This window comes from Garra rufa, chromosome 15, assembly GCF_049309525.1.
Source record: "Garra rufa chromosome 15, GarRuf1.0, whole genome shotgun sequence".
NCBI classification, from domain to species: Eukaryota; Metazoa; Chordata; class Actinopteri; order Cypriniformes; family Cyprinidae; genus Garra; species Garra rufa.
The window spans coordinates 41,128,677-41,141,814 of NC_133375.1; the positions used below are offsets into that span (position 1 = coordinate 41,128,677).

Below are 13,138 nucleotides of genomic sequence, written 5' to 3' on the forward strand. Positions count from 1 at the left end.
ATTAGACATACTTTCAAAGTTATAGGTTTTTGAATAACAATAATAATAGCTCATATCTTGTATAAACATCCCTGCATAAAGATAGACACAAATGTGTTTGATTTATTTATTTTATGTTCTAATTTCATGTGTTTTGCCATTTAAAAGCCTCGCCTGGATTGAAAAGTAGAACTTTAGTAATTGAATCGTAAACTTGTCATGACATTTGCCTTTCTCTGTAAAGATTTATTTGTCTTTTTATTATTTTACAGTGTTGTTTTACCGTGTTTCTGTATTTCTCATGTTTATGATATCCTGGAATGACTAAAGATCAGTGCAGAATTCAACAATATTGTGGATGCACTGCAACAAGTCCTTTTGCAGCTATCCATCAAAGACTGTCACATTGTAGAGCTTGGACAAAGTTGTAAGTAAATGTATTTATTTTATAAGTGCGCATATTTATTGGAGTCTGTAAGCTTTAAGTTGCTTTCCTTTGTTTTTGTTAAAGCACGGTTTGTTTAATTAAGGCGAGACACTGCAGGTGAATAGGGTAAAAAAATAACTAATAGTTATCACCTTACTTACCCAGTTAATTGATTACATTGATAATTGCAAACATTTTTTGTATTACAAGTTTTAAAATGTTAGGTTTAAATATGTAAATGAAGCATTATTTAATGAAATAGGCGCTAATTTGCATACATTTCTAGCACAAAAATCTAAACACTGGATGAAGTCAGTTTCAAAAGTCTTTTTGGACATATTAGAGTCAGATGTTTTTACAGAGGGGATTTTGGGTATCTCATTTTGTCACTCCATAATTCAGAAAAAACTTTGAACAGACAGAAAACAATGTATTTTTTGCCATTTTTGGGGGGAATAAAATGTTGTTAAAGTCAAGCAAATTATATATGAACAAATCAGGAATAAAAATGTTTGGTGTGTGTAAGTGCTACTGAAGTGGAGATTTATGGCTCAGTGTAGAAGAAAAATCTAATTTTGAAAAAACGGCCTTTAAAAATCTGTATCGTAATTGGAATCTATTGACACAAATAGATAAAGTGCTATAAGAGAAACACTTAACAGTGTCTTTTGGATGTTTTCTTTCCACTAGTCTGAAAAAAAAAGCACTTTATGAAACACCAGAAAGCCCAAAATCTCAAACTTGACAGGTGCATAAAAAAACAGCGTTTGTGAGCACCATCAATCTGTGATGGCGTGGTCCTGGTAACAGAAGAATAAATATTGGTGATCTGGGGGTTTATAACAAATTGTGGGGTTGTGTACTGCGTTCGACTATTTGGGACCTGGCACAGCACTTAAAGGCAAAATTGTTTAAATGTTTTCATTAAAGCACTTATTTTCACATCCATTTACACTTTTTAGAAAGTACAGTGTTAATATGTGAATATTTTAATTCTTAGTGTCACTGAAGTCAGTTTTAGGGCAACCAGGTTCCTTACTTACTTTAAGTTAAAACCAACAAATATTTTTTCACTACAGTGTAGTTATGGTAAGTTGGCAGTTAATTCAATTAGATGGTTTCAGATAGCAGTGTTAAAGACACAAGGTCCAACTCTAGAGTCAAGAAACGAGAACTTTTGTACCGACTGAGAAGTGCATGACTTTTGAAATATGGTTTGAGATATCATGTGACTGTTTTGTGGTTCAAGATAATGATTCATGTTTAGTGGCTGTGATGTTATTCTTTAGTGCAATGCATGTAGCACATTCATTATAAGACAGGTTTTTGTTGTTGTTGTTAAGTGCACCTAACCAGTTCCTTTTCATTCTTTTCTTTAGATCAGAAAATGTCCATTAAAAGTTTAATAGGAACTTTGGCTTACCATCTGTCCAACTCACCACCATAATCTGAAGGATACAGTTCAAAGAGCAACAACTTCCTTACTGATACAGCAGTTCAGAAGGTACACCTGAGTCATTGCGTAATTAGGTTGTTACTGATCTGATAGTGCTCTCTAGAGCAATCGGCAATGCAAGCGTGTTCATTTATCAGAAGTCTGTCCAACGTTTACAAATGGCCATGTCCACTCTTATGGGAAAAATAAGGTAGATATTTGTTTTAGAGAATGAAAACATTTTTTTTTTTAATATCATGAATTCAAACTACATAATTGAATATGTATCCAAACTAACAACTTTAACAATGCTGCAGTGAGCATTTACTCTTTTTTTCAGTTTATATTGCTAATTTTATATTATAGTTTTGCACCACATATTTTTAATATATTATATTTTTTTCTAAGAGCACTGATTATAATATGGCCCCAGATTCAGATGACGCCCTTGGATCAAGACGTGATCCAGACATTAATTCTTTTTTTTTTTTTTTTTTTATTGAGCACAATAAAACATAGATAGACAGCAACATGATGACACAGACTGAGACCAGTCACAGATATATACACATATATACGCAAATGAGACACAGAGGGGGAGAAAACTAAATAAAACAAGACAAAACAAAGCAAAAAAAGATTACAAGAAGATGGGAACAAAAATGAGGAAAAGACAAAAAACAAGCTGTAAATGTATGGATGTGGTAGTTTAAATGGGTACAGAGATAAGTTAAATCATTCGATTTCTGTGTTGTTTAGTGAAAAGATTTAACTATAGACATAACTGTACTAAATATTGAACAGGAAGCAATACAATATACAATAGTAGTGATATTATAATTAGGGCCGGGACTCGATTAAAAAATTTAATCTAATTAATTAGAGGCTTTGTAATTAATTAATCGAAATTAATCGCATTTTAATCGCATATAAATATTTGACCTGAGAACAGTGAGAATTAAGATTTTTACATGGATTTTTAGTATACCATTGAATAATGACTGAATACATAAGCTTAAGCAACAAAATATTGTTTATTTTTGTTCAACCAAGTCCAACAGACCAGTGCAATATTGCCATTAAGTGTAGCAAGAGGCACGTTCTTTAACGAGTCTTTCATGCCGAGAACTCTGCTCTTGTGTTTGCTTAATTATGCATTTAAACGTTAATGACCAAACCTATCATTATAAATGTTGCTGCACATGGAATATAACGCGGATAACATTTAAAAAATAGTTTTTATCAGGTTACACACTGATTAATATTTATCACTCAAACCCCTTTCTCTACCTGTCCGTTGGTCGCGTATATCCTCCATGTTTGTAGTTTTTTTTAACACTTTTTATGCGTGTTTGTAGTTCTAATCGAATCCTCGTTCACGGCGCAGTGTGTTGTGGGCAATATTACCCGTTAAAGAGTGTGCATTGATCGTTAAGTAGTAGACCATCCGGGAATCTTTGGAATACTTTTTTAAACATACTACGATTTGGGACATACAATACTATTTAGGACGGACGCAGCTTGTCTGAATGCTAGTTGGTGCTCCAGTATAATCGGTCCGCCGAGTCTCATCCAGTGAGAAACGTTCCGCGGTGCAAAACTTAGTGCGATTAAAATGCGTTAAAAAATTTTAACGCGTTATTTTTGTGTAATTAATTAATCTAAATTAACGCGTTAAAGTCCCGGCCCTAATTATAATACAATGTTAAACAGCAATCGGAGCAGTAGATGTTAACCTCAGTATAATGACACAGATCCAGGATACAGTAACGGCAATGACAGATGATATCCTACTTTTTATGTGACTGAGCAGATAACTAAGAGGAGCCCTAGTAGAAATATAATAATATAATGAAACCAGTAGTGGACACAGAGGTGGAAGCAGTGGGGGCATCAATGACTGTAATAGTAATAGTACACTAGTATGAAATAGACTAATTGGTAGAGTTATTGCTAATTATTGCAAATGATGTCTCCCATCCCCTAAGGTCCAGCAGCCTCCCCATCCCCGCCAGCGAGCGCATCCAACACACCCATCGGCACAGACCCCAACAATGTCCCCAATCCACCCTGTCCCTCCACCTTGTTTCTCACCCTGCCAGTGACTAGACCCCACTCCTATGCCAGTGAATGCCATTTTATATAATGGTCCACCACACCATGCACCTCCAGAACAGGCTCCCCCAGTCTGTGCGTGACCGGATGGGTGACCGCTCATTATTAGTACTGTTTTTATCCACTGAACCCTTTTTATGTTGCAAACTGGCCGTAGTCCTGGTGTTCATCAGTCAGCTCCCCAACCAAAGACACCACATACAGCACAGTTTCAATTTTGATTTCGTCAAACTCAGTAAGACGGGGCAATGCTGGCAGATGCAGCAAATGGAGGGATCAGGTTACCTTAACCAAGATACAGATAGAGCCCGTGCCGCCCAGATGTGCCCATCAGACCCACCGACAGGGACAAAGCAGCTGCAACACCCAGAAAGCTTATGTGCTATCTAAATTAATACATAACACACATACAACCACTGCCTCCAAACCTGTTGACTATAATAATATTAATAATAATAATAACAATAATAATAGTAACAACAGAAGTAGTATTAATATTAGGAGTAATATGCCGGATTTAAAAATATCAAGGACAAACAAAAATTTCATTGTCATCAAAGTCAGTTATCATATAGCTATCATATAATTACAACATCATTGTTTGTATTTGTATATCATGAAATTAGTTTGAGGCATCAATTATAAATCTTGAGGCTTAATTGGGGCATCAACTCATCAGCTAGTTTTATTTAATATTTAATGGTGAAAGCAGAGGGCTGAAGGTTGTATTAAATCTGAGTAACTGGTTTCTGTTGTTCTTGAATGATATGTTCCAGACATTAATTCTGATAAATGAAGTAATTTTATGGGTCTGACTTTCAGCCTCATCCGCATTTTTTAGCTGTACAAAACTGCTTATTTTGCTGCTTGATGTTGCAAATGGGTGTGTCTTACCATATTATTTTAATGCAGAATATACAGTTATGTGAAAAAGTTAGGACACCTATTGAATTTCATGGTTTTCTTTATCAGGACATAATAAAAAAATTATCTGGTCCTTGGCAGGTCTTAAAATTTAGAAAATAAATCCTCAGTTAAACATCATCACATGACATATCACACAGTGTCATTATTTATTTAAGAAAAAGACCCAAGAGCCAAGAGGGAAAGGCCCTGTGTGACAAAGTTAGGACACCCTATTGCCAATTGCCTGTAGATTTACTTTTAGCAGCAATAACTTGAAGCATTCACTTTCTGCGTCTCACATCATTCTGGAGAAATTCTGAACCACTCTTCTTTTCATCATTGCTCCAGTTTATTAAGGTTTGTGGGCATTTGCTTATGCACAGCTCTCACCACAGCATTTGACTCAGGATGAGCTCTGGACTTTGACTGGGCTATTTCAACACCTTGATTCGTTTCTTTTCAGCCATTCCGTTGTAGATTTGCTGGTGTGCTTAAAATCATTGTCCTGTTGCATGACCCAATTTTGGGCCAACTTTAGCTGTCAGACAGATGCCCTCATATTTGACTCAAGAATACTTTGATATACAGAGTAGTTCATGGCAGACTCAATGACTGTGAGATGCCCAGGTCATGTGGCTACAAAACAAGCCCAAAATCATCATCCCTCCACCAGCATCTGTGACTTTTGGTGTGAGGTGTTTGTGCTGATATGCTCTTTGGCAAAGGGTTATGCTCTTAGAGCAAAACCCAAAGAGCATATCAGCATTATGGCCAAACATCCCTGCTTTGGTCTCATCTGTTCAAAGGACATTATTCTAGAAGACTTATCTTTTGTTCAGATGCAACTTTACAGACCTAAATGTGCTACCATGTTTTTGTTTTGTTTTTTTAGATAGAAAAGGCTTTCTTTTGCCAAGCCTTCTAAACATGCCATTTTTCTCCCATATTTTTCTAAAGCTAACTTTATCATTTAACATGTTAACTGAGGCCTGTAGAGTCTGAGGTGCAGTTCTTGGGTTGTCTGCCATTTCTTTAAGCATTACACTGTCTGATCTTGGGGTGAATTGTCTGGGACGTCCACTCCTGGAAAGAGAGGTGTCTGTTTTAAATGTCTTCCACTTGTGAATAAACTTCAAATTGTTTGGAAATGGCAGTATTACTCTTCTCAAATTGATGAGAAGAGTAACAGCAAATGCTTCTCTAAGGTGATTGCTGATGTCTTACCTTCTTGGCATCGTGTTAACACACAACCTGAAGGCTCCAGACCAGTGAACTGCCAAAGCTGATGATCAGTTAATCAAAGGTATTTGATTAGCAGTGCTTGACTGTTATTTACCCTCTTAATTCCAATGTCAACAGTAAGAGTGTCCTAACTGGCTTTTCCATTTTGGCTTTATTTTTGTTCAATAAATAATGACACAGTGGAATTTGTCATGTGTTCTTGTTCATCTGAGGTTTTATTTTCCAAACTTTTAAGACCAGCCAAGGACCAGATTTTTTTATGACGTCCTGATAAGGAAAACCATGGAATTCAATAGGGTGTCCTAACTTTTTCACATGACTAGATGGAGTGCAAAACAAGGCTTTCCTCCACGGATTGCCAGTTATTTTTACACCTTATTGACGATGCATGCTTTGTACAGGCGATCAGATAAACCCAGAAAGTGTGCAGTTTTTCACATTAAAGGGTTACTCCACAACAAAATGGAAATTTTGTCAAGGCCCAGAAAAGTATGAAAGGCATTGTCAAAACAGTCCATCTGCCATCAGTAGCTCAGCCGTAATTTTATGAAGCTACGAGAATGCTTTTTGTAAGCAAAATAAACAAAAATAATGATTTTATTTAACAATTCGTATCGCCATTTTGGAGACAATCCCCTAGATGCAAACAGTGTACGCTGTTCTCTGTCAGCTGTGTCAAGCGGATACGCTGTTTTTGTTCGAATCAAAGCGTAAATAAATGTAGAAAACATACTGTATCTGTGTGTTGCAGCTGACAAAGAACAGTGTACGCTGTTTGCATCCAGTGGATGCTTTCCAAAATGGAGCTACGGTGACATGGAGGAGACGAATTGTTGAATAAAGTTGTTATTTTTGTTTTCTTTGCATACAAAAAGTACTCTCATAGCTTCGTATAATTATGGCTGAACCACTGATGGCAGATGGACTATTTTGACGATGTCTTTCTTACTTTTCTGGGCCTTGACAGTGTTATTTATGTGGCAGTCAATGGGACAGCCAAAGTTCATTTTCAGAAAGATTCAGTAAGTCATTTTCATTTTCAGTAAGATTTTCATTAATTGTAGCGAGTCTACGACAGATTTCCGTCAATTTAATAAAAATGCGGGGTAAAAAAACACAGCTACAGCTTCTAACATAGCGACTCCTAATTCAGTGATTCATAATTAGTGATAAAATTTAGTGACTGGCGTATTTAGTTTTATTTTCTAACATATCATTTTAGTTATTTAAATCATTTAATAGTTCTATATTCAAAAATGTATATTTAAAACATAAATCTCAACATGAATTTAAATTTATTTGCACTAATGCCACCTCTGAGCCTCATTAAATGCCACGTTTGTGTTCTTCTGTGCCACCTCTGTAGTACACATTATTTTTTATTAATACAAATTTCATATGATTAGTAACTAATTTGTCTTATTCTGCTTATTATTATATTGTTTTAATTAGAAATTTAAAAAGCTTATACATTTTTTATATACATTTTTGAATTTGACATAGATGATGACTTTTAATAAAATTTGAAAAATGCTATTACAAAGGTAAAAAGAAAATGCCCCTGTAAATCACTTTAAGGAGTCAAATGTCATTAGGAAGGAACATTTTTTATCAGTATTTTTGATTATTGATCAGAAGATTCTCCTAAAATGTTTAAATTAGGAGGAAAATTGCTCCTAATTATTGCTTTAATCCCAGCACTTAACCATGTAGTGCATTTTGTTCAGGTAGGGCTCAACCTGTGCAGAGCACATGCCCTTTTTGTAATTACACTCGGAAGTGCCCTTTTTTGGGGGAGTTTTTTTATTTTTTTTTATAAATCAATGCTATTGATATTGATAACCCTTTACGTCTGTTTGTCTTTTTAACAAATATTTAACCAATTAAAGGCATTAAAAAGCGCATCTCTTAGAACCGCTCAAACTGTCAGTCAAACTTCACAACTCCGCCCCCTGAGCGCCGCGAACTTACGTTGTAGCACGTCAGAGTCATAGAGCAGAAGCAGATGAACTTCTTCGTCTTGTAACGGTAAAATATCTTGTTGTTTGAATAAATGAAACGTTGTCTTTATGAAATAAACACTAGTATGTCTATAAAGGTTCATATGCATCACCACACCGGTGTGATGTTGACGTAATGTGATGTCGTCGTTTTAATGATGGACAAATTGCACACATTCGCTGGTCAAAAAATCCGCGGTGTAACTGCATTTTAGTTTGACACAAAGCAACCATGGCTGGACTGGCCATCGGGCATACCGGGCATTTTCCCGGTGGGCCGATGGTGATTTTGTGGGCCGATGTTTTTTTTTTTTTTTTTAACGGTATAAACCAGGGCTATTCAATTGGCGGCCCGCCAATCATCTTCGTCCGGCCCGAGGGAGAAGAACGCGCAGGTGGCTTGAATTGTTTTGCATTAATTAGTTTGTCCACTAGGCGGCAACACTGGCCCGGGCCAGCCAAAAAAGAAAAGCAAGAGAGCTAAAAACATCAACAATCTACCGGAGACCGCAACATCAATAGACGGGAGATTTGACAAGCGCTTGTAAGGCTCCAGACTGTGACCAAATGGTCGCATTTTTTCTGCCGGTGCGACTAAATTTTGTGAGCGGTTGCACTGGCGCGGCCACTGAGTTACTCAACTCATAAGCGCTGTTATTTCTATTTCATATGAGAAAAATAAAACGGCAAACAAAACGAAAGAGAAACCAAACGTTTATCAGCTCGGAGCGCAATGCAAACACACTTGTCCGAGCTCAGAACAGCCATTACTCGGGAACCAAAGTTAATTTCGTGACACTATTACTGCACAGTGCTTCGAGATCCAGTGAGAAGTGTTTAAATTCGCACAGAATGAATTAAGGTTGCTGCGAGATCCAGTGAGAATCATTCAGCTCAATTCTGCTCAGAATTCTGTTATAAACCGCGCTGAGATAGGCTATGTCAGACGCCAACGCCAACTTAATACAGTATTCATTTCAGGGTTTGTACCTTTTGAGAGAGAAATTCAAGCACTTTTCAATGATATTCAAGCATTTGGCACAAACATTTCTAGCACTTCAAAGCTCTTATAATCCAATTTGAATGTTATTTGGATGGCCAAAATATACTTTGTGGTAAACAAAAAAATTAAAAATACATCAAATCACAATTATAATCAGTGTATGGCAATCATAATTTATATAGTTTATGCATATACACTTTGTAGTTTATGTGAAGATTGTTTTAAAATCACCTAAATTAAAAGTTGTTATATATTTCAGAGCCTATTAAAATGGTGAAAATATTGGCTTTCAATACTACTGTAATGTTGAATTGACATAATATGTAAAACTGAGAAAATTAATTTAATAGAGACACTAGTAGCAGTATTGATATCAATATTTTATTAATAATAGGTTACTTGGTAAAAAAAAAGGTGCCATTAAACATATTTAAAATATACTTTGTTGTTTCTACCTTAATTTGGAGGTTCAGTGTGAAATTATGACAATATGTATATGTAAATATGCGATTAATCATGATTAATTACGGAAAAATGTGTGATTTTTTTTTTTTTTTTTTTTCAAAAAATTTTTAATTGATTGACAGACAGCACTAATGTTAACCTTTTATAGATGTTGGTGTTGGTAATATTAGTTCATTTTAGTGAATATGCATTTCAATTTAATTGTATAGGCTCCCCCAGAAAGAGATTGGGACGGCCCCCACCCCCTTGGCCCCCTTCAAATTTTCAGTTCGATAATCCGGCCGTCAAATGAATCTAATTGAATAGCCCTGGTATAAAATATTAAAAGGTGGTGGATTGGCCAATTGGTCATGATCGACTCTGGGCTGGACCAATTACAGCCGAGGAGGTCGGATGACCCCGCCCCCTTGCTTGGGCAACAATACCTAGTGGGCCGGTCTCTAGTCAAAATGCCCGGGCCGATTTTTTGTCCCAGTCCAGCCCTGAAAGCAACCGAGTGATCCTTGTCAGCTAGGTAAAATATATTATAAAAATGTTTATTTAGATTTTATGGCTATCTGCTGAATGTGTTGATGTATGTATATATTATCTTTATAAAAGTTATTAATACTAATTAAATATAATATAAGAATATTATTGTGTGTTATTTTTTTGGTGGTTCATGTGTTTGCTTTTATAAAGTTTGCATCATCAGTAAGCTGTATATTGAATTTGATTTTCTAATATAATTGTACATTATACATTAAGGCACTTACAACATTTTTAGAGGCGGGTGCTATATATAATTTTAGTTTTTTTTCTTTTTGATATAAATATTATTGGCTTGGAAAGTTGACAGGCTTGTACTGCAGTTCAATAAATGTTTTACCCTCCAGGTTTTTCGAGCCTGTCACATGACTAAAACATTTGAATAAAATGGTGTACTATGTCTGTACATTTAGTTTAAATGGAATTTCCAAAATGAACCTCACACTGGAACCAGCTCCTTTGCTATTAATTATTTATTTTTATTTTTTTGTGAAGAATATGACTCGTCACCTAGTGTCATGAGGGCACTGCAAGTGCCACCTTTTGGCGAAAAGTTGTAAATGACATTTTAAAAAGGCTGATTCTTTGTTTATTTTACATATACAATACTGGACTTAATTGTAGTCTTCTATCTGACTTGTGTTTAAATCAATATTTATTATTTTGATACAGTATTTTACCAGGATGCTTGCTGTTTGCTGCAGAGTTTTCTAGGTAAATCTTGATAAACTGGTTTGTGTGTTTGGTTAGACAGCTGACTGAGGGAAGGTATTATTTGCATACTGAATTGTGATTGGTCCATGTCATATCTCTTCTCAAGCACTGGCACTTCCTCCAGATGTCGCAAGGCTCACAACAGACCAGTTTTTTCTTTCTGTTTGCGGGAGTCATGCTTAAGTTAAACTCTCTTCCATATTTCTGTCTCTTTATCTAGTGTGATCACTAGACATTGGCTTTACATGGGACACCAAATTGCAGTGTTGTTTCTGCTCTAATCAGGTGAGGAACAATAAGTTATTTGTTTCAAAAAAAGTTTTTGAAAATAGTTTCAGTTTTACATTTCATTACAAGATGATTCCGTTTCACTGAGTAGCTTTTGTCTCTCACAAGCGTGCAAACTCAGTGTACAGTAGTTTTATCGAAACATTTCTTTTAATTCTTGTTTGTTAAAAGTGAAACTCTCTGCAATTGTTCTCTTTAGATCAAAGATGTCAAACACAAAAGGTTCATCTCTGATACGTGTGGGTGTAGTAGTGACGTTGGCAGGTGTCATCTCTGTAAGCCTTGTGTTATTCTGGTTCTCCTCTTCAAACAACTGTCCGACTCCATTTTTTAAACCAGACCAGTATTCACAAATCAACTCTGCTGAAAGCAATAACTCTCTTCCTGATAAAGTAGAGGAGAAACCTATACTTCTGTTATGGGTCTGGCCCCAAGATTATAGGTTTGATTTCAGTGACTGCAAGAAGTTTTACAACATTGATAGTTGTCAACTGACGGATGATAGATCTCTCTACAACAATGCAGATAATGTCATCGTTTATCACAGAGACATCAGATGGGATCTGTCCAACCTTCCTCCATCTCCTCGTCCTCCATTCCAGAGGTGGCTTTGGTTACATCTGGAATCGCCAACCAACACCCAAAGGATACCAGGTCTGGAAAACCTGTTCAACCTCACTCTCAACTACAGACAGGATGCTGATATTCCTGTACGGTTGCGCTTGACCACCACCAAAAAACCTAATGAGGATTTTGTAATTCCCAAAAAGGACAAACTGGTGTGTTGGATCGTAAGTAACAATGATCCCTCAACTGGTACCGGCACGAGACATAGTTTTTACCAAGAATTAAGCAAATACATCCAAGTGACTTTGTATGGGAAGGCTTTCTCAAGGTTTCTGGATTATAACGACTACTATCCGACCATGGCTAGCTGCAAATTTTACCTCTCCTTTGAGAACTCCATCCACAAAGACTACATCACTGAAAAGATAAACGGGCCGTTCGTGGCAGGAACCGTCCCTGTGGTGTTGGGTCCTCCGAGAAGAAACTACGAAAACTTTGTTCCCGCCGATTCCTTCATTCATGTTAATGACTTTCCTGATATAAAGTCTCTAGCCGAATATCTGCTTCATCTGGACAAGGATGAAGATGCGTATCGCAAGTACTTTAACTGGAGAAAACATCTCACTCCAACTCCTCATTTAATATTGCAAACACAAGAGTTTGTTCTGGCTATCTGCACTGCCTGCGATTATGTAGCACGACACAGGGAATATAAAGAAGTTCATGATTTATATGATTGGTATTTCAATTAATGTCACTTCAGGGTTTGTTACATCACCAGTTACACACTGCAAAGGTTATGAAATAGATTATGTTTTATATAAATTGTTACTTTTGATATTAGATTTTGTAACTATTTGGGTGAAAGTTTGCTTATGTATGACCTGGTAATAAGGATGCTTGTACGTCCGTTCAAGTTTCATTTTATATTCCAGCTCTGGTAACATTTTTTCTTAACCACTTGGTTTTGTAAAGACGTCCAGATAAGAGGTGAAGAAATGCATGTTAATATTTATGTGTTGGTTCTTTATATTTATGAAAAAACAAGCCAATAATAAATGCACATGATTGCACAGAACTTGAAGTTGACAGGACTTTGGCTTTTTTAAGGTGTGTTAGATTTGTTTGTTTTTTTATGGTTTCTTCACCTTAAAGACATGCTGGCTTTGTCATTTTCTAGTTAAACCCACAGACCTTGATTAACTAGTTCGGGTGCAACCATTTTTTCTTTATAAGAAAAAAAAATGTTCTTTTGACATTTGTCTCACAGAACATCCAGTAATGCCCTAAATAAAATTGCACAGGAACCTATTTTTTATTGCTTTCTTTCTATCAACATAACTTTAGACATACAGCGTTATTTTTATATAGCAGTTTTGAATTAAATTTTTTTTTGTCAAATATTTATTATATATATATATATATATATATATATATATATATATATATATATATATATAAAAGTAGTG

At 35.8% G+C, this 13,138-nt stretch overlaps 1 protein-coding gene across 1 annotated transcript; it reads left to right on the forward strand.

Annotated features, from left to right (window-relative positions):
• Window positions 1-1,785: 1,785 nt before the first annotated feature.
• Window positions 1,786-12,747, forward strand: LOC141286973 (4-galactosyl-N-acetylglucosaminide 3-alpha-L-fucosyltransferase 9-like). The gene is made up of 3 exons (XM_073819102.1): window positions 1,786-1,910; window positions 11,035-11,099; window positions 11,302-12,747. Exon 3 carries the CDS (start codon window positions 11,309-11,311, stop codon window positions 12,419-12,421), a length of 1,113 nt encoding a protein of 370 aa, XP_073675203.1. The 5' UTR covers window positions 1,786-1,910; window positions 11,035-11,099; window positions 11,302-11,308; the 3' UTR covers window positions 12,422-12,747.
• Window positions 12,748-13,138: the final 391 nt, after the last annotated feature.

Coding starts and splice junctions, on each gene's coding strand:
- LOC141286973 (XM_073819102.1), top strand. CDS start 11,309: ATGTCAAACACAAAAGGTTCATCTCTGATACGTGTGGGTGTAGTAGTG.